This window comes from Wyeomyia smithii, chromosome 3 (assembly GCF_029784165.1).
Source record: "Wyeomyia smithii strain HCP4-BCI-WySm-NY-G18 chromosome 3, ASM2978416v1, whole genome shotgun sequence".
Lineage (NCBI taxonomy): Eukaryota > Metazoa > Arthropoda > Insecta > Diptera > Culicidae > Wyeomyia > Wyeomyia smithii.
The window spans coordinates 231110138-231134266 of NC_073696.1; the positions used below are offsets into that span (position 1 = coordinate 231110138).

A 24129-nucleotide genomic window follows, 5' to 3' on the forward strand; every position below is an offset into this window, starting at 1 on the left:
CTCGTACAGTGTAAAAAATCAACACGTTACTGCCAAGTGGATTCCACTTACTTCTGTCAAAAACATCATATCAAGAAGACTGGCTTCTCTGGATCGATCCTATACAAATGACAAGCGTCAAATTAAACAGCGCACTCCATCTATTGAAGGTGGAAGTTTGCATCGCTGCGAAGACAGAGTGGGCGTATGTGGCGGTCCAACCTGTGCGATCGGCTTGCATGCACATCGCCAGCACACACACACTAGCATGCGTCAGTTCCACTTTTACTCGATAGACTGCGCTGCCAAAACTGTCGCTCAATCTCAGGCAGAGTTCCCAGTCTTCTTGATATGATGTTTTTGCTTCTGTGCTAATAGATGAAACATTTCATATCTACGTGGAATACACTTGCGTTTCAGTTCACAGCACAAAATCATGTGTCTTACACTTCGGTTAGTCATGTCATGCATACCAAATTTATAATGATCTCAGACAAATTACGTAATGCCTACTGAAAGGTCGATTATCGATTAGTATAAGAAAAAGCAGGTATTTTTTCAAATTAAAATCCCCTATTAGTTCAATATACCTGAAAGCTTCTGTAGAGACTGGAAAAATAAAAACTTTTCTACAAACTAGAAAAGATTAGAATAAATAACAAATACACCACCATTAACTCGAAATGCATGAAAACGCACCGAGAAGCAAACTAACTAAAACCATTTCACAAACAAACAGATGTACCACGAAATTTAATGTCGTTGATCAAAGTAACGCTCATTTCAAATGAATTTCAGTTTTGCGTTTATCATCTGCGGAATATGACCAGTAGGTGTCGCACAAGTTAGTCGGATCCATAATTTTGTTAGAATTTTGTATGGAGTGATACCTTACAAAATACGAAATTATGTCTGTGACCATTTTAAACAAAAAGTAAAAAAAATATTTCAATTTCAGTTAAACTAATTCTCAACTAGTTTCAACTAAATTTAAAAAAAACGTGAAGAAAAGAGTCGAAAGTGTTAATAATTTATCCCAAATTAACCTAAGAACTTGAAAACGTCTTTAATGGCAGAAACGGTGTATATAAGAGTTTATGTTGAAAAACATCCCTATGATCCAGAAGAAAAAACCAAAAAATCCAAAAACGCATCAAAGGTACGAAAAATCAAAAATGGAATTATTAAGGAATTATAAATTTTCCTGGAACCTGTTCAAACATTTTCTAAACAAAAAGAAGTTTTAAATTCAGTCCAAATAATGGAAATGCATAAATATATTCTTGAACAATCAGTTTGTTGTTCAAGAATATATTTATGCATTCTGAGTAGCATTGGTAAATATTTCGAAAGGCTTTTCGCTTCCAAGCCTGTGGTGCTCTAGAGTAATCATGGCAAAGAGAGGGTTAAAAGATAGTTGAAAGCAAAAAAAATTTTTTTTTTTTCGAATTTACTTTAAATTCATAGAGTAGGTAAATCTAACGAGAGGAAAACGTCAGAAAAAAAATAATTCAAATTCTGCTTAATGGTTGGAGGACGTTTCTAAATGAAAGAAAAAGCTAAAGCGGAAATTGATTTCAAATTTAGGTAAAATTGGTACTAGAGATGGGTAAGACTAATGACAAAACTGAATCCAAATTTAACGCATTTGAAAGCTCCTCAAAGAGTTAAACGAAGTTTATGAAACGTGATTTTAAATTACCCTAAGAGCAAGCGCACCGGTGAGTTGCCATTTGAGTTGCTATTTTCACAATGCTGGCCGTTGCTATTTTGGATAGCAACCGATGTTCGCACCGGTCGTTGCTATTGGGGATTACCAATTCATCTATTTCTTTTTAACGCCGGCAGTTGCTAATTTCTAAAGACCGTCAATAGCTAGCATTAGCAAAATGTTTGTGTGTGTCGTATTTCCCAAAAATTCTGCGCATCTAGCAATAACCAATTTATCTGTCCGTCAATTGTTTCCGGAATGATCTGCTTCATAAAATATCCCCTTTATTTCAAGCAACTCTGTTTTAACTTTGTTTCCGTTCTCCCAAATTATCGATAGCACAATTCTGTTGCAGGTTTCTTCGTTTGTGCGTGCATGGTTTTATTTTATCCTTGTATATTTAATAAAAGTAATTGCGTTAGACCGTGGAACGTTTCGCAACGTTGCCTCCAATAACTATTATACTCAAAAATGGCGAACTGTCATTAATTGTATTTTGTACTTTGTGCTGTCTCGATTCCTACAATTTGATATTAATATTTGCAAATTTGCCAAATATTAAGCCAAACAAAATTTAAATGTAGAACGCGAAAATTGTTCTCGAGTATTTGGTTGATTCTAGTGACGAAGAAAATGATTTCGCAAAACAAATCTTTTTATACGCGAGTATTAAATGATTTTTAGAAAGATTCGGAGTGGCTCTCACTCTGGAAAACGGTAAAATATTCACTACACTTTCCACTTTTTATTCACTTTCACTATTTAATTCTATCACTTTTCACTTTTCACTTGCAAATACGTAGTTCGGCACTGACATAGTGCCTTCGTCAGTGCTTATTTGGACTGTGGAGAAAATAGCGAAACCCCAAGAATTTTATACCTAATTAGGTAAACGACTGGGGCAAATTTTAACTCAGAAAACGTAAACAACTTGAGTTAGGTAGAGAAATGTGCGGCCTGGTGATCCATGCCTTGTCGGGGAGTTTTCGGTAGAAATTTAAAAAGCCAAGAAAAATGATTACCCTGATCTCTGTTAAGGAGGGTAGCTGGGTTTTGTTTGAAAATTTCTAAACTTGCCAATTTTTCTGTTGGTGCCCCCACTGCAGAAACGATTTCTCTCATTTCGTTACCAGGTTTATGTACTTTAGGGAGACCCTTTATTCTAGGAAGAGAAGGGTTCGAAACACGAAGATTTTTCAAAGCGTCACCAAAAATAGGTTGGCATTCTTTGATAGTTTTTTCAAAGTTTTTCACCATGTCGGTAAGGGGGACGGGACACGAGGCATATGGACACTAGGCATATGGATGTTAGGCATAGTATGCTAGGCATACAGACGCGAGGCATAATGGATACGAGGCATACTGCCACAAGGCATAACGGACGCGAGGCCGAATGGACGCGAGGCCGAATGGACGCAAGGCCGAATGGACGCGAGGCCGAATGCGATGTTGTACGATCGCATGAGATCCAATTATGTAGTTCAGGTGTTATTATATTCCTAAAGAGTTTAAGTTGGGTATAATACCTTTCTTGAAATCATGCGGCGAAGACGCATAATCGAGGGCAAGGAAACGAGGCGGCACTAAGCCGCCGTGGTTTCCGCAGTCCGAGCCGGCCGCCGACCCGCCGTCGGAAGCGGCGGCCTCTCGCACCCAAACGACTGATCTACTGGTTTGCTAGGTCTACTCAAACAGAGTTTTCTTCCCTTAGTTAAGTCCGAACGAGCGGTAGCGAGTAAGGACAGCATTCGCTCGGACAGCGAGTCGGCCGAAGGCCGCGAGTGTATTGCTTTTCAAATGACACTTTGAAGCGAAATACATGTTATCGAATGCTGTGTTGATGATGACGATAATAACACATTCCATATCACTTCCCCTTGGCCTTGTATCCTTTCGGCCTAGCGTTTATTCGGCCTCGCGTCCGTTCGGCCTCGCGTCCATTCGGCCTCGCGTCCATTCGGCCTCGCGTCCGTTCGGCCTCGCGTCCATTCGGCCTCGCGTCCATTCGGCCACGCGTCCATTCGGCCTCGCGTCCATATGCCTCGTGTCCGTATGCCTGCCGTCCATTATGCCTAGCGTACTATGCCTCGCGTCCGTATGCCTCGCGTCTGTATGCTTAACGGGGTGTCATCGTCGGTAAGGGGGTTGACTCTCTGTTGCCTGTATGGGCCATTATTAATTTTCTCCAACATTTGTTGATCGTAATCATTTTTGTTCAAAATAACAATTTTATTCCCCTTATCAGCTTTTAAATAAAAGACAGGTTTATTACATAATTCTTTGATTGTCTGTAAGTCTGTGCTATTATTTACAAGACGTGGACATTTTTTTAAATTATCCAAGAAGGATGTGCGCACTTCACTAATTTGTGCGGTGGAAAAATTGCAACTGCCCATCCCACTTTCAATATCAATGATTGCCTGTTCAACATTTGGTTTAGAAGAAACAGCAAAGTTGAGGCCTTTGTTCAAAAGATTTTGTTGCTGTTGTGAGAATTCACACGAAGATCGATTGACCACAAAATTTTCTATATATTTTATCTTAGTTGTCATTTTACTACTCTTATTTCGTAAAAACAACTGGTTAATCTTTTTTGCACCCAATTTTCGTTTTCTTTCCCCCTCACACTGTTCTGCAACTTTTACTTTGGTTAGGAATTCTGGGAACCCAAAGGGAAACTCTTTGGCCAGTTTTAAATGAAGGGAGTAGCACTCTGAAGTGACTGAATTTAATTTACTATAAAGAAGTTTTATACTATTTTTTATCCATTCCAATTCCATCTTCTTAATGAGAAAAGGAGGAGTTAAAGTTCTAATTTTAATCTCATGACTTTTGGAAGTCAGTCGATATTTGACACATTGCTTTAGAAAAGCTATGTCTTTATAAATTCTTGCTATTTTCTTCCTCAACCCCAAAAACTTATTTGGCTCAAAAGGCTTGGATGCCATGTTCAAATTTATTCACTTATGTTCGAGCGTCTTGATAGAAAAATTTTCACTACACTTTTCACTTTTTATTCACTTTCACTATTTAATTCTATCACTTTTCACTTTTCACTTGCAAATACGTATTTCGGCACTGACATAGTGCCTTCGTCAGTGCTTATTTGGACTGTGGAGAAAATAGCGAAACCCCAAGAATTTTATACCTAATTAGGTAAAATATTGACCGCTATGCTGAGGAAGTTTGCCATCCAGCGTTTTAACAATGTTTTTTTTTCGGAAACACCGGTCTATACCGATGACCATTTCCGACGCCGCTTTCGAATTCGTCTTACGTTGTTTTTGATGATTAAAACAGCTGTAGATGCGAAAAATGGTTTTTATTCAACAACCGGACGCAACGGGAAACTGAGATCAACATGCCTTCAAAAGAGTCAGCAGCAATAGTCGGTAATACTCCCGAGCAATTCGCTCAAACCTTCCAGTTCTATTGAAATAATGACATGGTTGACCAATCTTGTGAGGACTTGAGTTTTATGCTTCATGAAGATTAGAGTGCTAACCAAAAAGGTCATTTTGAATTTCAAAAAATAAACTATAAATGTTTACCCACCCGAAAAAAACACCCTGTGTAAAATTTCAGTTCGATCCAAATTAAAATAGACTGGTTCACGCCGATACTAGCGTCCTACGACCAGACCGATGTCATGGCAACAGTTTCCTGAAGCCGCCGCCGATGATGATGGCGCTACTGTTGGAAATATGGTCATAAGCTACGTTCATTGTGCCGCATGTGTTACAGTACGGATTTTTTGCGTGCTTCTAACTATATTGAATGTAGGGCTATCCGGAACGTGTTGAAACATGTTTGAACGTGACCATTTATGTCCTGCACAAAATCCATGAAACGTTCAAAACAAAACAATCGTTTCTCGCTTTCTGCATTTCTTCACACCACTTGCAGCAACAGTTGATCTCGCATGAACGGTGCTTAATCGGCTGTTTCGCAAGCACTGACAGCCTTTTGACGCGTAATCGAGCCAGAGAGCCAGAGAAAAAACGGCTTCAAGCGAAATGTATGAGGATGACGTTCGTGACAGGGATGTGCCTACGACGTGTTGTTCGAAACACTCATTATTCCCTTGATATTGTTACGAACATTTACTATCAAGCACAACAAAACAAACAACAGTTTGACATTATTCATCAAATAGCAACGATGCAGGAGCTGCGTAGCCGCAAGGTTACAGAGTCCGCTTTGTCAAGCGGATGGTCATGGGTTCGAATCTTAGTAGAATCAGGCCATCCGATGTCAAAAAGGTCTTAAGCATGGGTTTATTCTCAGGCTCCCCAACAGTTACCCTTCCTTTACGCTAAAATCTACAAATACCTTTGCGTGACTTCCTCTTAACAAAAAATAAGTCCCTCTTATCAATAAAACTGGCCAGAAGGACGTACGACGAAACTTCTCCAGGGAATTATAATTGGTGATATCTGGCAAGAGGAACGAGTAAGGAGGCGTGTGAGGAAGGCGTGTAAGGAAGAGTAGCACATTACACACAAGCACTGATGAACAATAATAATAAGCATGCCACTTCTCAATAGAGGTATTGCTATTAACAGAAGTGCGGGATACAGCAGACACCCGGGCATATCTCACAATAGATCTACGATTCTGGTCGCAGTGAGGAAGGCCCATACAGGAAAAAAAAATAGCAACGATGCGAAACGTTGCTATCGCGTTGTCAAATTTAATAACTCGCTACTACCCGAGGAGGGGATTGCTATGTCCCAAACCAACATAGCAACGCCCGGTGCGGTTGCCGCGTTATGGTGGGAGTTGCCAAACTAGCTTTAGAAACTTCAATTTAGCCACTGGTGGGCTTGCTCTAAGAAAACTGAAAAGAAACTTTGCGAACAAGAGAAAACAAAAATTTATACATTATTTAAAAAGAACGAAGAGACCACAAACAAAATAATTCCAAATTTATATTGAAAAAAATAAAATAAAATAAGTATTAAAGTTGACAACCACTCTAAAACCAGAATAACTGTAGGATTTTTATTATAAGTTAATGTATTTTTTGCAGATTTTTTTTTTTTTTTGAAGAGATAGTATTCACGTGGACATTATCATTATCTCCTCCCCCGAGTGGACGAGTAGCTAGTAGTAGTACTACGAGATGGCTTAAAAAGCTCCGCCTTCGAACATAATTATACACAACCCGTTACACTTTACTGAATCGTACGCTGTGTTGAAGATGATAAGTTTGCAAGTTGATTTTTGAATGTATGCCCTGCGTTAGAAGTGGCTTCATTATAGGTTCTGGTTTTCAATTGATTCACCGATACGCCAATACAAAAACGATGTAAATGTAATGATCGACAAAGTCTAATCTCAGTGGATTGGAATTTCTTTCGCCCATCTCGAATAACTCAACACTGCTGCTATTTCAATTAATTTATGATTATTATTGTTATCATTATCGTTACGCTTATCGTATATTCAATGTTGCTCTCAAATACACGCCTCGCCACAATCACTGCCACAACGCATCAACCAAGCAAACCTAGTGTGTGACAGCCACAACAGGTTCAAACTTATATGAGAGATTTGATGTGCTTCAAATCGTCGGCAGCGCTTCTGCTTTGTGTGGGTCTGAGAGCTGCAATCACATTCACGCACACACGCACGTTACTGTTGTAACGTTCTCACTTGCCTACCAACACTGCCCATTGTTTATTCTGTCTGTTACAATTAATGCTTGCTCTATCTGCTTGATTTTTGTTATTTTATTTACGACACAGTTTATAAGATAAATTTGTTCTGATTTCAGTTTGCCAATATTTTACTACAATTTCTGTTGGTATTGATTCGCGTGGTTTGTCCAGAAGAAATAAAACAAAATATAATACACACTTTTATATGCTCAAAACTATCGCTTGACCTTCCTTTTATTCGCGATTGTTTATTGATATTTGCTGTGGATATTATTCCACGTTCATTTATAGCTTTAGTTCGGATGACCAATTGCATGTCTGGCCGACAACATTCATGCATTATACTTTGCGATTAATTAGGGTAGAGTTGAAGGAAAGCTAAAGGTACGGAGAAACAAAACAATCAGCCCCGTGTCGTTGTGACACAGGAAATTTTCATTCTCCAACATTACCATTATTTGTTTGACAGCTTAGCTACTGAAGGGAGAAGAAAGTGAAAGGGGTCTGAGCCATATGATAGTATTTTTATTTATTAGTTTTTTTACATTGCACTGTGGCATCTCTATGCTCCTACCGCGCACCTCTTATCTGTGCCACACTCCCTTAACAAAAATAGAACTAGAACTAAAGAGAAATTTTTTAATTTGTAATAGGTAAAAACAAACAAAATATAAACAGCCTGATAATCGCGCAAAGAAAAATATAATCTAAGAAAATTATGAATTTCTGCTCTACCGGTGGGACATCGCATTGTTCTCTTATCCTCTCGTTACAATCATTACCCGTCTGAGTCGAAACAGTCGCCATAGTTAAGATTGAAGAATTATAATCGAAAATAACCGGGAGGAATTGTGTCCTCATCAAAAATCAAGATTTTCAGGCTTTGCAACAAAACTTTTCTCCTCTCTATTTACACATTCGCGTTCAATATGGATTCACTTCACTAGTTTTATTTGGTTAAAACAAACGGTATTGCGCATTTCGGTTAGTGCAAGTGTGTGCTATAAAACACAGCGACCCCAACGAATAGTTTTTCACGGAACACTGATCGAATGATCATCGAATTCGGGTTAAATTATGGATAAACAAAAACGAAAAAAATACGCACTGCGACTAGCATCAAACGCACTCTTTCTTCTCCCCTACCGGCACAGGTTCTCTCCCGATTGTCCGCTTAGGATAGATGGAAACTCATACTGCCTTCACTAGCCGCCAGCTTTAGCTTCTGTCGCATCGTTTCCCGACTCGAGTACTCCGGCAGTTTGAGATAGTTGACGCAGGTCATCACTGAGGGCAGATATTCGTCCGGATCTTGGTTACCGTCCATCTTTTTGCGTACTATTGTCAGAGGTGGCGTGAGTGCCTTGAAACCGCCGGTCGGCAAACGCGGACTGCCGGTCACGAACTGCAGAAATAGTCGCTGCTCTTCCCGGCCGTAAGTGCTTAAAATGTCGTAGAAGAATTGAATGGCCTGCGAGTCCTGTGTGAAACCGTGATCCGTCCGGCAGCATTCAGCCAACATGCGAACGTCCCAGCGGACGTGGGATGCACTACCAAGCCCCGAGCCGCAAAAAACGTTTTCCATCTCTTCCGGATAGAACATCCGCAGTCGGCTTACTGGAAACACTGAGTCGAATCCTGGTTGGATGAAATGAGTTTTTACACTAAAACCTCTCTACAAGTTAAACAACTCTAGCATACCTTCTCTCAGTGCTTCAAACTGTCGCGAAACACCCTCCTGCAAGAACCAGTGCGTCACCAGCGCAATGTACTGGTGCAGATTATGAATGGTGACTGGCATATCGCGTCCACCGCGACGCAGTTCGATATTGGGATGCCCGGGCAGAACAAAGTCCAGCCCGAGGTCAGCAATCGGGCATCCGTCCAGATCGAGCGATTCAATCTGTGGAAAAGAATCGTTAAATAAATAATACTTTATCAAACCAAAACCACGCCATTACCTTTTCAGTCTTTTCCATTGCATCGAGGCTGAGATCGAGTTGCACCTGGTCGCGTTGCTTGACAATCTCGTTCAGTCGCAGTAAAGTTCCCTGCACTTCTGGGGCAACTGTGCCCAGATCGGGTAAGCCAAGCGAGTTTTCTTCGGCCAGTAACCACCGGTAGAATGGTATCGAGTAGGGTAAATCGAGCTGTTGAATTGAAAAATAAAGATTAATACATGAAGGTCAAGTGAGTTCCTTCGGTTAGGTACTTACCATTCTACTATCCATCACAGCTTTTGCCATAAATTTGCCTAAGAATTTGAACTTGTACTTTGAGCGTGAGATCTGCGAAGTTTTCGCCGTTTTGCTAAGTGGAATCGGAAACAATCCGTGCGGCGCATTGACGTACGATACGCTGGCACTGCTCCCGGCGGACGTTGGCGATATCAGCGAGTGTTGCTGCTGATGATTCGCTGGCGGAGGTGTATGATTATTTTCCATCTCCGCTTGCTGGGGATTGTTGATCAGCAGATTGTCCGACTGTTCGATCAGCATATTGAGTGAGTTATCATTGCTTATCACGAAGCTGCCGTCGCTTACATTGTGGTCGCTGTCCTGCTGATGCGTTACCGTCGGCGATAGTGACGATCGATTCGTGCCCACTGTTGAACTGCTGTTATAGGTGGCAGTCGTCGTATTAGTCGTGGTAGTTGTATCATCGTCGATCTGATTTAATGACGATTTAACTATATTATCCGTGATAGAACTCGTTTGTTGGTTGTTATTTTTGTAACTATCACTGTCATTCCATAATCCTAGATCACAGCGTTGTAGTTCCGTCGAAACCAGTGCGTAGAACTCCAGTGTTGGCCCCAGACCGGTGCCGACTTCATTTTCGTATTGAATCTCCAAGAGGGCCTTCGAGTGACCAAAGTCCTAAAAAAGGAACAAGCAATGCAAACCCCCGTACCGTAGAATATCCAATTATAATATACGAACCTGGAAGATTGATTCTGCCTGCTTCAAAATGTCCTCACGTGATATGGCACGTTTGCGCCGATCCAAGCGGGGTGTAACGCGCTCGCTGGTATCTGCGGAGTTCAGATCCGGTGTCGTATCGAGTAGACGCTGCAGCGCCCGGTCACGGTCGAAGGAAACGGCGTAAAACAGAAGATGGCGTGTTTCGAACGGGAACAGGAATGGACATGCGGCTGCAATCTGCTGCAACCACTGGGGCAGATTGCCGGTCATTATGACCAGCGGATCCTGTAGCTGGCGACTGGCCTTGGCAGCAATCTGTAAGGTAAAACATATAACATTTAATTACATTGTTTGCTATATCTCAATACAAAAAAATAACCTTGGAGTGTATAAACTCTGTTTGTGGAACAATGTGCGTTTGAGGCACGGAAAAGTACAGCGTGGCCCAATGACGGTTGAGTGCGTTTATGATTCGCAACATGCAAAGCGCGTCTAGTGAAGCATCTTGTACCGTGACAACTTCAGGTAATTTCGACGTCAAAAACGGCGTTAGCGAAGAAACAGCTGCTGGAGCGACACCGTCGATCCAGAACTCTGGTTTCCGCCGCATTATTTTTGATTGCGAATTTTTGCTGTTTTTTCTTGACGAACTGGATGTACCGCTTTTGGATGTTCCGCTGGGATCCTCTTCTACCGGACGGTAGTAGATGGTGTGCTGTTGTACCCAAATACTAGCGCTTCCTGTGAATAAATGTACTATGTTAATTCCATACTCTTTCGCATAGGATTCCAATAACAACTCACCAATTGGGGTCTCGGTGTCCGTATCGGTCTCTGATTGGTCATTAACAAGCGGTGAATACTGACGGATGGCTTGATAGACCGTCATATTGTATGGCAGAACGTGCTCTCCGATTAGGAATTGCAACTTATGCTTCAAACCGCCCATCGATATCATTGCAGCGGCATCGATGTTATCGATATCCTCTTCCGAGTCCTCCTCACTATCAACTCTAATGCCACCATAGCCGCGGACCACAAGATAGCGTTCGATCGCCTGCACCAGTGCTAATGGATCGATTTTAACAGTACCGCCTTTCCATTGACGGAGATTCGTACACTCCGGGTGACGTTGAAGGTTGCACTAAAAATATTACGTTGATTATAATGTTGTAGCGTTTGAGAAAAAACTCACCTTCAGCTGATGAGTGTTGAAGAATTTAAGAGCACTTGTGTTCGAACGGCCACCAACGCCGGCGGGAAAGTCGTGTACTTTGACCGGAAACTGCTCCAGCTGGGTAACACATCCGTTCAGCTTGGCTACGAATGCACTGAACGGTGCACTATTGATCGACGGTGCAACACTAGTGTAATATGCCGCATCCAGCGGCAAATTGGCAAACACGTGCAGGAACATGCGCAATCGATCCGATCGCTCGACCAGCTGCTGATTCCCGTCATCCGCCATATAGCTCAACATTGCGCGAATCAATCCCGAATGGTTCACCTCGAATGGTGATATGTCGCTCTGAATCAGAATGTCTCGAAGCTCTTTGAGAGCAGTCAGACAATCATTATGATTGCCATCCAATTTCTGAATAGCACCTGCACAAATTAAAAAAAATCATTAGCGAAAATTCGAGACCCATCCAAACCTAACATACCCGTCAAGCGTGCCAAAATTGAACATGCCGGATGCTGCAAACCGCCGCCAACACCAACACTATCCGTCGAGTATCGATTCACGAAGCTGATCGACTGTTCGCGAATCCATTGGCGAGCTTTTTCGCGATTTCCAGCAGCAATCAGATTAGAATTCGATTGGCTTTTGGCCAGTGCATTTGATCCGTCTTTGCCGTAAGCGGTTCCAGAATGGTGTGACGAAGAGGACGACGACTGTCGACCCCAGCGTGCCGGATTAAGTGACGCCAGGAAGGAAGTGGTTTTCGAAGAAGCACCAGAAAAGCGCGAACGAGAACTGGACGATGGTGTGTTCCTACCGGAGGACGATCCCAATGTGGTCGCCTTGTTGATAAGCTCCTGCATCACCGACGATGTGGTTGACGATGACGTCGATGTTCCAGCCACGGCAGACCCACTGGGCAACGCAGCAGCATGAGTCGCATTTGTTGCCTGAGAATTTCCAGCCTCATCGTGGCGGGATTTTGATTTGGAGCTGCTTTGAGATTTCCGTTTCGGTGGAACCTTGCGCTTCAGGATATCGGACACTTTCAGCTGACCAGGACTGTGAGATCGGGTGTCGTGATGTGAAGCAGCTACGGTGGTAGCTACAAGCGTGGCTCCCGTACCGGACGCTACTGAAAGTGGAGATGTAAGGATTCCCTGCTCTGCGTTGTACGCAAACGTATCCGGGAAATGGTGCGCCTGATATAAGTGTGTTTGTTTGCTAGAGCCAGCTTCCGGTTGCTGATGATGAAGATGCGATGGCTGCTGGTTGATTGGAATAGCTGAGCTGTAGATAGCATTCAGCAAAATGTTTCCATTATTAGGGGCTGCAATCGCTCCTGGGATGTTGGATTGCATGTTTGTGGCAAGCGATTCCAAGTGTAAAGTACTGGTAGTCAATTGTGGCTGCTGCTGTTGATGGTGGTGGTGATTGTGGTGCAGCGCTTTGTTAGATGCATTTAAATTGATTGCTGTAAAACTACCGGATGTGCCAGGAAGGTTGGCATTTGTTGGCGAGTGCAACAGGGTAGAACTAGTCGAAGGCATCGACATGCTTATTTTACTGGCCACCATCATAGCGGAGTTGAGGTTCTTGACGTGGGGACCAGCCCCACCAACGATTGCAATAGCCTGGGAGCTGGTTTTTGAACTTGAGGCAATGGCACTGTCAAAATCGAACGTATTATGTGGATGAATAGTGGCCGAAGAGGGAGCACTCTGTGTGCCTGATTTCGGGGATGGAGCGGCACATATCGGAATTGATGGATCCGTCAGTTGATTGATTTGATGCATTACCCCTTCCCGGCGGAAGTGCATTCCGAACACTTCAGGAAGTTTTTGCATTAAAATTTCCGCCATTTGCAGTGCTCCGACCACAATTCTGAGATCGTTAGAAGCCATCATCCCTGCAATGTGTGAGGATACTAGTTGATTTTTCAGCACATCGCGCAGCAGATCACCATTGGCAAAATAGACCATTCGGAGCAGAGCCCGCAGACACTTGTACCGAACGGATGGTCCTGCCGAAGAACTGTACACTTCATATAGAACCGAGAAAAGGTTTTTAATAAATTCAGCTGCTAAACCTCGTTCTTCTTTCAAGCAAGCTATTCGCGCGTCACGAGTCGCATTTGGCGGACGCGCTGCTAGATTAACACAACCGGTACCACCGGGGCTTGTTCCAGCGACAAGCGAAGGCTCGCCAGTTTCGTTCGAAGTGACACTTGATAGTGTCATTGGTCCAGCAGTAATAATCATTGTGCCTTGCTGTTGAGCCAGCAGTGTGTGGTTAATCTTCCGTTGAACAGCCCTGGTTGTACCAGTATCCTCGTTGATCTGCTGCATCGAGTGGAAATCGATGGTGTAGGTGCGCCCCAGTGTGCTTAGACTGATTTCATCATCCGAATTTAAATGTGCAGCTTCAATCATTCGCGAATCGATCGACGAATACGGACGCCACACGCCTCGGTCGTCTTTCCATTGCCATTGAACCGCGTCTTGTACATTGGCCTGAGTACGTTCCAGAAGTGAATCAACCGCAAAAATACCATCCGTCGGCAATCGTGGCATAAGTTCTCCTATCAAGCAGGTGATTTCCAACAGTTCCGATGGGCTTCGTGGTACCAACTCGACATCAGCCGTAACAGGATCAGCTGATCCGGTAAGCAAGTAGAGCAGCGTTGAAGCGATATCGTTTTTCAGAAGGGTTATGGCCAAATCCGGACAGTTGGCACACATAACGCTGAGCATCCGAACGACGTTGGTAAATGTTCCCGAGTTTAACACCGAAGGTGTAACCACTAGTAATTGCTGGCAGTTCTTTAGCAGTTCCATACTGGCGATTTCCTGCAGAATAGTTGGATCGTGCTGGAAACTATCAACCAGCCGGTAGAATGCTGTGCATATACTTTCGACACTTTTTTTGTCATGTTGTGCTAGTAATCTAGCCAACAGCGGAAGTGATTCCTTCACAAAGTGGAACTCCTCCGTGTGCAGATTTAGACAGCAGTTGGCCGTGATTGCCAAGGCTGCTCGTTGAGCATTTATCGAGAAGAAATCCAGATAGGTCAGACAAGCGGAAACACCGTTTGCTTGCAGAATACTCTTGTTGTGACGTCGCGAGAGAATTTCCAAAGCCGTCAGACTCTGTTCGGCCACATCCATGCACTGAATGACTTGCAATTTCTCTAGGAAAGCCGGAATAGCATCAACCACCGTTCCCGAAGACCGTGGTAGTGCTTCCAGCATGTATGCTAGTGCACGGCAAGCATTGTTCATGATGTCAAAGTTGTGTTCCATACGCAGAAGGGTGATCAACGCAGGTACGACCTGCTTGATCGGAAAACCGGCCAATGTATCTTCGTTACCCATCACCAACATTTGGCACATTTCAATTGCCGCCTGCAATTGTTGGCTTTCATCTTGACACTGCAGTCCCTGGAGCAGTTGTTGTGCTTTAGAACTACTGTTGGCGCCCATCGTACGGTGCAGGAGATGATGCATCCGTGGACCCAGTGCTCCGAACAAATGTGGTGGAAGACCGCGTGCCTCCAGTAGCGCTTGAAGTCGACCAACTTCACTGTCATCACTTTCGGAATCCGGATGTGGGACAACAGTGGTGGCCGCCATGCTGGCGGAGTTCGAAGCAGTACCGGCTGCCGCGGAAGCACTGGCATTGGCAACGTTTATCATGTTGACGTCGATGGGTGCCGTAGAAGAGCTGGCCGCTGACGATCCCAGACTGGTTGCCTTGTGCAGTTTTATGAACGGATGTGACGAACCAGGTATGCTTTGCTGGTGGTGATGCTGTTGCTGATGATCGCTGTTGTTGTTGCTGCTACTGCCGCGAGTGCCATCATTGGCCATTGCTGTGTTCGATGGTCCTATATGAAAGTGGAAAGTAAGCGAAAGAAATAAACTTGATTTTATGGGACTTACCTGGAACTGCAATAGTTGGATCGTATCCACTTGCGCTGGCCACGGTTCCGAACAGGTTGGAATTGTTATTGTTAACCACTACCAACGAGGAAGAGGCGCCTTTGTAGGACGAGCCTTTGGCAGTAGTACCGGAAGTTCCAGCCGCGGCGTGATTGTTGGCCGAAGTGCTACCGGAACTACCACCACGATGGCTGCCCGATCGCGACGAGTGGGACGATTGTGGATGCTGCTGTTGTTGGTGGTTCTGGCTGGGATTAGCGGTATTCGAGCTGACACAAGAACCCGTTGTTGCGGATTGATGAGAACTTTTTCCACGAGAACTACGTCTAAGCAGGCCGCTAGGTAGGTGCCCCTGAATGCTACTAGTGTGACCACTACCACCACCGCTACTACCACTACTGGCACTACCGAGATGACTACCGGAATGATGCTGCTGCTGTTGATGATGGGGCTCCCTACCTCCGCTGCTACGGGCTAGACGTGCCCCCAGGTTCGGGGCTTTATGGCTGCTGCCCGTACTGTCCGGATGTTGGTCCCCCACTTTCTGTCGCTTTTTCGGTACTGTTGCCGACGATACTACCACTACGTGTGCTAACCCTGCCTCCGTCTGATGGTGATGATGAGAACGTAGATTACGTCCCTCTTCCACCGTATTACTTGGCTGGGTACTCTTCCTAAAGCTGCTTCTACCAGAGGGTTTGTACTCGTCAAAGGCTGGCTCTTGCTTGAATAAACGCTCTGCTACTTTCTTTGATAGTTTAGAGTCCCCGCTGGTCTTCTTGCGTTTAGATTTTCCAATCGAATGCGATGAAGAAGCGATAGAACTAATGCTACCTCCACGACTGCTACTACTGGCGCTGCTGTGTTCGAAATCTAGATGATCCTGTAGTCTGCCGACTTGTCTCGATGGAGTCGAACAAGACGCGATTGCTCCTGTAAATGAAGATAATGACGAACTGACGGAAATCGTCGATAGCAGAGATGATGCACAGGAAAGGGTTGACGCACTAGGTGAAGCAATCAAAGTCGATCTGGCAGAGCTTTTCGCACTCTCATTAACGGCTAACTTCTGCTGTCTGTTACGGATGTCTGCTGGAGGGTTTGAAGCTTTGCTGCATCCGGCGCTGCCGAAAAGCTGAATTTCTTTGGAAACTGTACGCGAACGTGTACGAAAAGCTATTGGCGAGGGTGTCGAACTGTGCTGATCTCTTACCAGTGCGTGACCGCTACCGCACCCAAAATTGTCTTCTAGTTCTTCTTCGTACTTTCTCTTCCGGCTACTGCTAGTCTGTCGAGAATCCCTAGTCGTAGTAGTTTGATTGTTACAGATTGTACGCGACTTTTGCTGCTGTTTGTTTTGCTTGATTGTTTGCTTTTGTGAAATTCTGGCTCTAGACCTTCCGCTACCGCTATGGCTACCGCGGCTAACACTTTCCGCTGCTACTGCTGATTGCTGCAGAAGGAAACTTCGATGATTTTGGTGGTGGTGGTTATACTGCTGCTGCTGTTGTTGTTGGTGATGATGATGCCCCTCCGTCACTGCAGAGAGCACTTGCTTACCAACGGATTCGGCCATAGACGACACTTTGGTGTCTCCTTGTGTCCATTCAATTGCATACCCGTCGGATTTTGGCGTTTCGCTGGCGTCGGGTGGCTGCTGGCCAAACTATGTACATATATTGCGTTTTATATGCGTCAGGTTGGTAGGTCGTGTGTGTGACTGTCGGGGTTTTGCACACGCTGCAATTTTTTTTGTCTTTTTTATCGTATTTACACGAGATAGATGTCTACGCCAATGATGCGCACTGATGATACTGCTTTGATGAGGGAACTGCGAAGCTCAACGACGATGATTTCCTTCGCTTGCTATAATTAGAACTGGTTTTTCTCTCTCTCTACTCTCTACTCTGCTCTAAAGTTACACGATTATCTGAAAAGCAATCAGCAGAAACATACAGGATCAAAATTAATTTGCAATCTTTTTCAAATATAATTAAAGTTGGTGTACAAAAGCGAGCATGTTTCGGAGAAAATTATAATTTGCAGAAAAAGCTTGAAACATAAACAATTACTGTTGTCACTTCCACCACAGGCCTACTTGATTGCATTGGAAACCACAGCGATTACCGGATTGGATTGACCCAATTCGCACTCTGTTCGACAAAGTCTGACCTGGCTGGCTTTACGAAGATCCATAGAAACACAACCGGCCCGCATTTGCGCGTTCACAAGGAAAACTCCAACACAAGGAAAGCTTGCCTGTATACCGACTTGATTTCCCATAATTCGATTTTCCCACACCGTGTGCGGCGCACACATTTCAAGGGTTTCTCTTATTTAGCGGCCCCCAGCAGGAAGCATTAATGTTGATTCGCGTGTATTATATATACCGACTGGTTGCTAACTGTTGTGTATGACGGTCGTTCGGACTGATGTGTACAAACGGGGGGTGAGTACACGCATACAGGCACGCTGCTCAACACCCGCAAAATACAACTAAACGGAACGAACGGGCGAGGAAACAGCTGATCGCCAAGATTCAACTTCAAGTCGTCATTTTTTTGTTGTATGTTGCGCTGTTACATACACACACTTTGAAAAATAACAGCACCAAGAAGGTACGACTTGCCTAGTTCGGAATCAATGATGCTGCTGTTGTTATTGTTATGTTTCTCGTTGTAAATACGGTAAGTGATTAGGAGCGAGGAGCATAGCATAATAAAGCGAAGGAAGTGCAGGAAAGAATGGCACAGCAAAGGGGGCCACAACCAAGCAGATGTTACGACGGTAAACCTTTTGAGTAGGCACGTCTTCAGGGTCGTTCGTTGATGGTGTTGTGGAGGTGATACCTGTGTTGTGTGTTGTTCGATTTCGGTTTACCATGCAGAAAAGTCGACCTTAACTGAAACCGGACCATGGGTGTAAAGACGAATAAGCAAGGCAAAAGGCAAATCCCGACTGACGGAGAAACATCCGAAATAGATACATAAGCCAGACACAGACCTGGTAGCAACAAATTATGCCGGCAAGGAAACAGGTTTAACATGATCGCACGTCTGATCCCTGCTGCATGGACGATGGACTTGATATCCTATGTATGTACACGGACTCGTGACGAAAATGTGACGAAATGAGCAACCTCTCAGATTTTAGTGAAACTTTGTGAATTTGGTGGCAACTTCGAAATGAGAGTATGCGAAATTTCACGGTGTTCCCGTTAAAGAATTTTGGTTGAGTTGATTGGCTTGAAATTCCTCGTATGGAACACATAAATCAAGATTTTGTTTATTTAGCTGTACGCCAAAGTAAACGTATTCCAATTTAAAACTGCGCGCTGTCTATGCAGATAAGTTTCAATGCCATGTAGAATTCTCAACCGTTCCGAGCAGTCAAAAAACATGAGGTGTGCTTCATTGTCTTGTTATATTGCCGCTCCTCTGGTATGTAGATAGAGTTGAGACGTAATAGCATTCGGCATTGCTGAAGTTGCGTTTCCGTATCTTCAAGGTCACTGGAGAACATCTCTGCGATCGTAAGATTTGTTTTTCCATAAAACCGGAACAACGCATTCCTACCTTAATCGATAGTCGAAATCGAGTGGATCGCACAAAAACTGTTTTCTCGAATAACCAGTCGTCGATTCTCTTTATATACTATGTATCACCAACCAACAGGTTTTGATTCCTTATGCGCCATAAAATTGATGGCAGTAAATAAATCGGGAAAAACATGCTGGAAAACACAGACGAAACCGACGTAAAGAGGAAACCTTGCAGGTCATACACTCGAAAGCAGCTTAAACTTCTTAAGTAAACCCTCTCGATCGCACCCTTCTTCTAAATGCTGTTGCTGTCTGTGCCACACCTCCAGCAGCGGTCCCAGTCACGGTTCCCGATCTGCAGGATGTGTTATTTTTTCGGCTTCTGTTACCCGTTCTCATAATTAACACACATATGGGCACACGTACAGACGCACACTTCCACACATCAATACCAACACACATACACCGCAAAGCAGGTTCCGATGGGCTCTGCTTCCATTCAGTTTTTATTTTTTCGCTTGTCCTTTGCCGCACACTTCATGTTTCGTCCGTATCTGCGCTCGATCCGACGAGAAACTCGAGACAGGAATAAAATGTACACAAATGTAAATAAAGGTTATTGTCCAGTTCAATAACACGGACAAACACAGCCACGCAGCGGGTGTTGTATCAGGGGCAGGCCAAAGAACGATTCAACTCATGAACTCTGCCGGGGCAACAGCAGCAGCATAAAAATAAGCCTAATTAAGTACCATTTAATTTCTACGGACACCGGAACCGAGATGCTTTATTTTGATGTGCTTAGTTAGTATTGCTTTTGTTTTTGTTCTTCAAAGCACCACAATAGTTTACCGCCTCGGCTATCGAAATTTGTATTTCTCTTTCCCATCAACTCTATGGTCCAGGAGAGTACAGACAAAATGAGGTTCTTCTTAAAAACTCAAACTTTCAAACAATGGTCGTTCTTCGGGGAGAGATATTCAGCATAAAATCGATTTTATTTTATTGGCAAAATAAGTGTTAGTGTTATATTAAATATAAAAGCAAAGCAAAGCCTTGGTGCTACATTCCGATGCGGAACTCGACCTTCTGTTCATTATACACAAACTTCGCAGCCAACTGTTCAGTGTACAGGAGAATTGCGGAGCTAGCGCTACGATCCTACTGACACTAACATTCTCTCCCGAGTCGAGACTTGAACCTACGACGACTGGCTTGTTAGGCCACCATTGTACCTCGAGACCAGCTGGGGAGGTTGCATTAAATATATGAGACTGCAATTTTGAGTATTCCGCATTACTGCCCTGACACTCGATGATTCATGATTCATGTTAATAACACTGGTTGATTAAATAAAAAGAAAAGTTGCCCTAAAACTCAAACTGGAAAAATGAAGGCAGTAACAGCTTTTTCATAACAAAATACCTCTTTTTAACTATATCATACCGTTCAAAATAAAAAAAAACATTGAGAGCAGACAAACACAATTTCAAAGTTAGACTTTCATTTCTCAAAGTTAGAAGTTTTTTTTTTTATTTTAGGATTACATTCACAATTTCACTATAAAATTACTCTGGGTGTGGAAAATAATCAAAATAGCCAGCTTATTTAGCAATTTGTAAGATGGGATTTATATGCATTTACACTACGGTTGCTTTTCACGCGGATTCGGGAATTTACGCCTTTTTTTCACGCGGATTCCGGAATTTACGCGGTTTCCTTTAACGGTTTTTTTTCACTCCTTTCCTACCGGGCCCATTTAATTGTGAGGTAGAAGGTGACTTGAACAAAACCCTCTCTCTCGCTTTTTGAACGTCCTATTTATTGTTTTATTGCTCACAACGCTAGTGCTACGAAAAATAAAAAACCGGAGCAAGCAAGTGTTTTTATATAGGAATTGTTCCGATTTATGTTATGTTATCCGTCATTTTTGACCTACACAATTGTGTGGGCTCGGTCGAAAAGGATTACGCTGTTGACGCGGTTAAAATGACTTTAGTGTATCTCAAATCGTACGGACTCAGCTGAATTACTGTTACAACTCGACTTTTATACACTCTCAAGGCCTCTTAGAACAAAAAAACGTATTTCCGAAATAACAGGAGGGTTGCAAAGCCACGACCGCAAGGTTGAAGTAGAATACTTTTACAAGAAAGATAACCCGGCTGCTTGCGTGCCAGTTATTTTTTCTTACTAGAAACGTTGACTAATCAGATCACTCGAATTTCGCGCTTCAACAAGGATTGACCATTTTCAATAAAAAAGTAAGTTGCTTGTCATGGTTGGGGCTCGACAATTTTTAAATTTTGAGATGAAATTTTTTCGGATGTCGTGCTCATGACTGAAGGAAAAGATAATTCAGTACGTTTTGAGACACGAAGATGAAGTAAAGATTATAACTTTTACAAATTTAAAAATGTGAATTAACTCATTAAAAAATATTAACTGTTCAATCAAGTTTTAATTTCATCCTGAAAGGACAATTTGTTGTTCATTTTAGTATGGGATAAGATGCCGATCACATCTTTGTGTTATCACTGACAGGGCGAATAAAGTATTCCTTGTGATAAAGTAATCAATGAAATGCTGATATAACACTTAAAACTAGACGGCTCACGTGTTGTCAAAATGAGCCAACTTTTCATTGAATGCATTTACTAGTGCCCACTATCGCACAGAGACTTTCACACACGTTTCACAGAGATTTCACTAAAGTGCTGAGATCCGCTGCATATAGTTCGCTATCCATAGCCATGCCACAGTTGTGGCCGCTATACGCTGCCATTGGTATCCACTGTCCCTGCATCAGCTGGCCCAGCTGCTATCGTTGCTGGAATCCGCTGCAACTAGTGCGCTATCCATTGCTACGCCACAGCTGTGGCCGCTTTCCGCTATCGCTGGTATCCACTGCACTGCTAGTGCTGCAGCTAAGGGAGGACGACTGCTGTTGTCGCTGTCTAGAACTATTATGAGCGGCTTCGGCTGAAACAGGCTCTTATACAGGCCAAATAGCATGTATTAAATTGCAAGGTATATGATTCTGTCGACCGTGCTTGGGATGCAATCATATTACGACCAAACAGAGGTCGAATTTTTCGTTTTGACAAAGCTTGACTATTTTCAATAGTACATCTATTGCTGCAAGAACGAAGGAAATCTATCGAATACCAACCGATTTATTAGCATTTGAAATTGGACATATTTTTCACTTTTTTCGGTTTTAGATTTTCATTTCACATCCCTATGTAGCCGAACTTCCTGAGAGAAGTAAAAAGAAAAAAAGCAAAGCCTTGGTGCTACATTCCGATTCGGAACTTGACCTTCTGTTTACAATACACAGACTTCGCAGCCAACCGTTAAGTGTACAGGACAATTGCGGGGCTAGCGCTACGATCCTACTGACACTAACAGTCTCTCCCGAGTCAGGACTCGAACCTACGATGACTGGCTTGTTAGGCCAACATCGTACCTCGAGACCAGCTGAGGAGGCTGTGAGTGAGAGAAGTATTCTACTTCAAATAAACAAAAAACAAAAAAAAAACAGTGCAGAACAAACCAAAAAATGGTCTCGAAAATCGCATGATGCGTCAGTATAATTTCGACTGTAGTATAGCATTGGGCGATACGACGGAGAGTATCGATACTTCAGTATCGATACCCGAAGAACCAAAAGTATCGAGATACCCAAGATATCGGTCAAAAAGTATCGATACCAGAAGTATCGATACAATAGCTGAGATCATTTTTTGAATTTTTGTTCCAGTTGAAAATCGAAATATCGACTCGCGACTTTCGATTTTTTTACCTTATGCACAATGCGCATAGTGTCGCATCTAGTGCGCTGTATTGCGCGTCAGATGCGCTATACAGCGCATTGTGTATAAGACAAGCCTAAATTGAAAGGCTAAATTGAAGTTTCTAAAGCTAGTTTGGCAACTCCCACCATAACGCGGCAACCGTACCGGGCGTTGCTATGTTGGTTTGGGAAATAGCAATCCCCACCTCGGGTAGTAGCGAGTTATTAAATTTGGCAACGCGATAGCAACGAGCCGAATCGTTGCTATTTGATGAAATGTCAAACTGTTGTTTTTTTTTGTGCTCGATAGTGAATGTTCGTAATAATATTACGAAGATGATGAGTGTTTCGAATGCGGACTCAATTGGTCGGCCTCAGCCTCGCTCGTTAAACACGTCGTAGGACGCAAGTGTCGGCGTGAACCACTACTCAATTTTATTTCCGATTGAGCTGAAATTTTGCACAGGGTGTTTTTTCGGGCAGGTAAACATTTTGTATAGGTTTTTTTTATTGAGATGACCATTTTGGTTGGCATTTTGGTCTGCAACCTACACGATGCGGAAAGCTCAAATCCTCACAAGGTTGGCCAATATTATTCAATAAACCTGGAAGGTTTAAGCAAATCTGCTCGGGAGTATTACCAACTTTTTTCCCGTTTCGTTCGGTCGTTGTATAAAAAACCATTTTTCTCTATTACCGTTGTTTCAATCTTCAAAAACAACCTAAGATGCGTTCGAAAGCGGCGTTGGAAATGGTCATCGGTATAGACCGTTGTTAAAACGCTGGATGGCACCTTCCTCCGTATGGCGGTCAATATTTGGCTATTTACTAGGCTGATAGTCGCCCCGAATCTTTCCAAAAACCATTTTCTTAATCGCGTATAAAAAAATTTGTTTTGCGAAATCACTTTCTTCGTCACTATATTTATTTCCTTTTGGCGGCGAATTTTCAAATAATAATAGCAAATTGTGGGAAGCATGAAATACAGAATACAACTAATGACAGTTCGCTAGCTTTCAGTAGAATAGTCATTTAGGCCAACGTTGCAACGTTGCCCAGTTTTACGGAATTACTTTAAATAAACATATAAGGATGAAAAAATTTATGTACGCACAAGTAAAAAAATCTGCAAAAGAATTATGTTGTCGATAACTTGAGAGAATGGAAACGAAGTTAAAACAAAGTGACGTGAAATGGAGGGAACATTTTATAAAGTAGAAAGAACGTACATCATTCCGGAAATGATTGACTGACGGATAAGTTGGTTATTATTAGATCCGCAAAAAATATGCGAAATACATCACAAACAAACATTTTGCCAACGCTGGCTAATGACGGTCTTCAGAAATTGGCAACTGCCGGTGTGAAAAAGAAATAGTGGAATTGGTAAT

General features: G+C 43.0%; 1 protein-coding gene across 3 annotated transcripts in view; it reads right to left on the reverse strand.

Moving 5' to 3' along the window:
• Positions 1-7081: 7081 nt before the first annotated feature.
• The window catches only part of LOC129726736 (E3 ubiquitin-protein ligase TRIP12), a 33011-nt gene continuing 15963 nt past the window's right edge, over positions 7082-24129 (reverse strand). For all 3 annotated transcript variants that reach the window (XM_055683777.1, XM_055683778.1, XM_055683776.1), the window contains exons 2-11: positions 15402-17331; positions 11942-15346; positions 11473-11882; positions 11082-11421; positions 10657-11018; positions 10296-10592; positions 9570-10232; positions 9315-9503; positions 9055-9256; positions 7082-8991 (exon numbers count right to left, since the gene is read on the reverse strand). In XM_055683777.1, coding sequence (XP_055539752.1) covers positions 8528-8991; positions 9055-9256; positions 9315-9503; positions 9570-10232; positions 10296-10592; positions 10657-11018; positions 11082-11421; positions 11473-11882; positions 11942-15346; positions 15402-16977 — 7908 coding nt within the window. In that variant the 5' untranslated portion in view covers positions 16978-17331 and the 3' untranslated portion in view covers positions 7082-8527. The remainder of the gene's footprint in view (positions 8992-9054; positions 9257-9314; positions 9504-9569; positions 10233-10295; positions 10593-10656; positions 11019-11081; positions 11422-11472; positions 11883-11941; positions 15347-15401; positions 17332-24129) is intronic.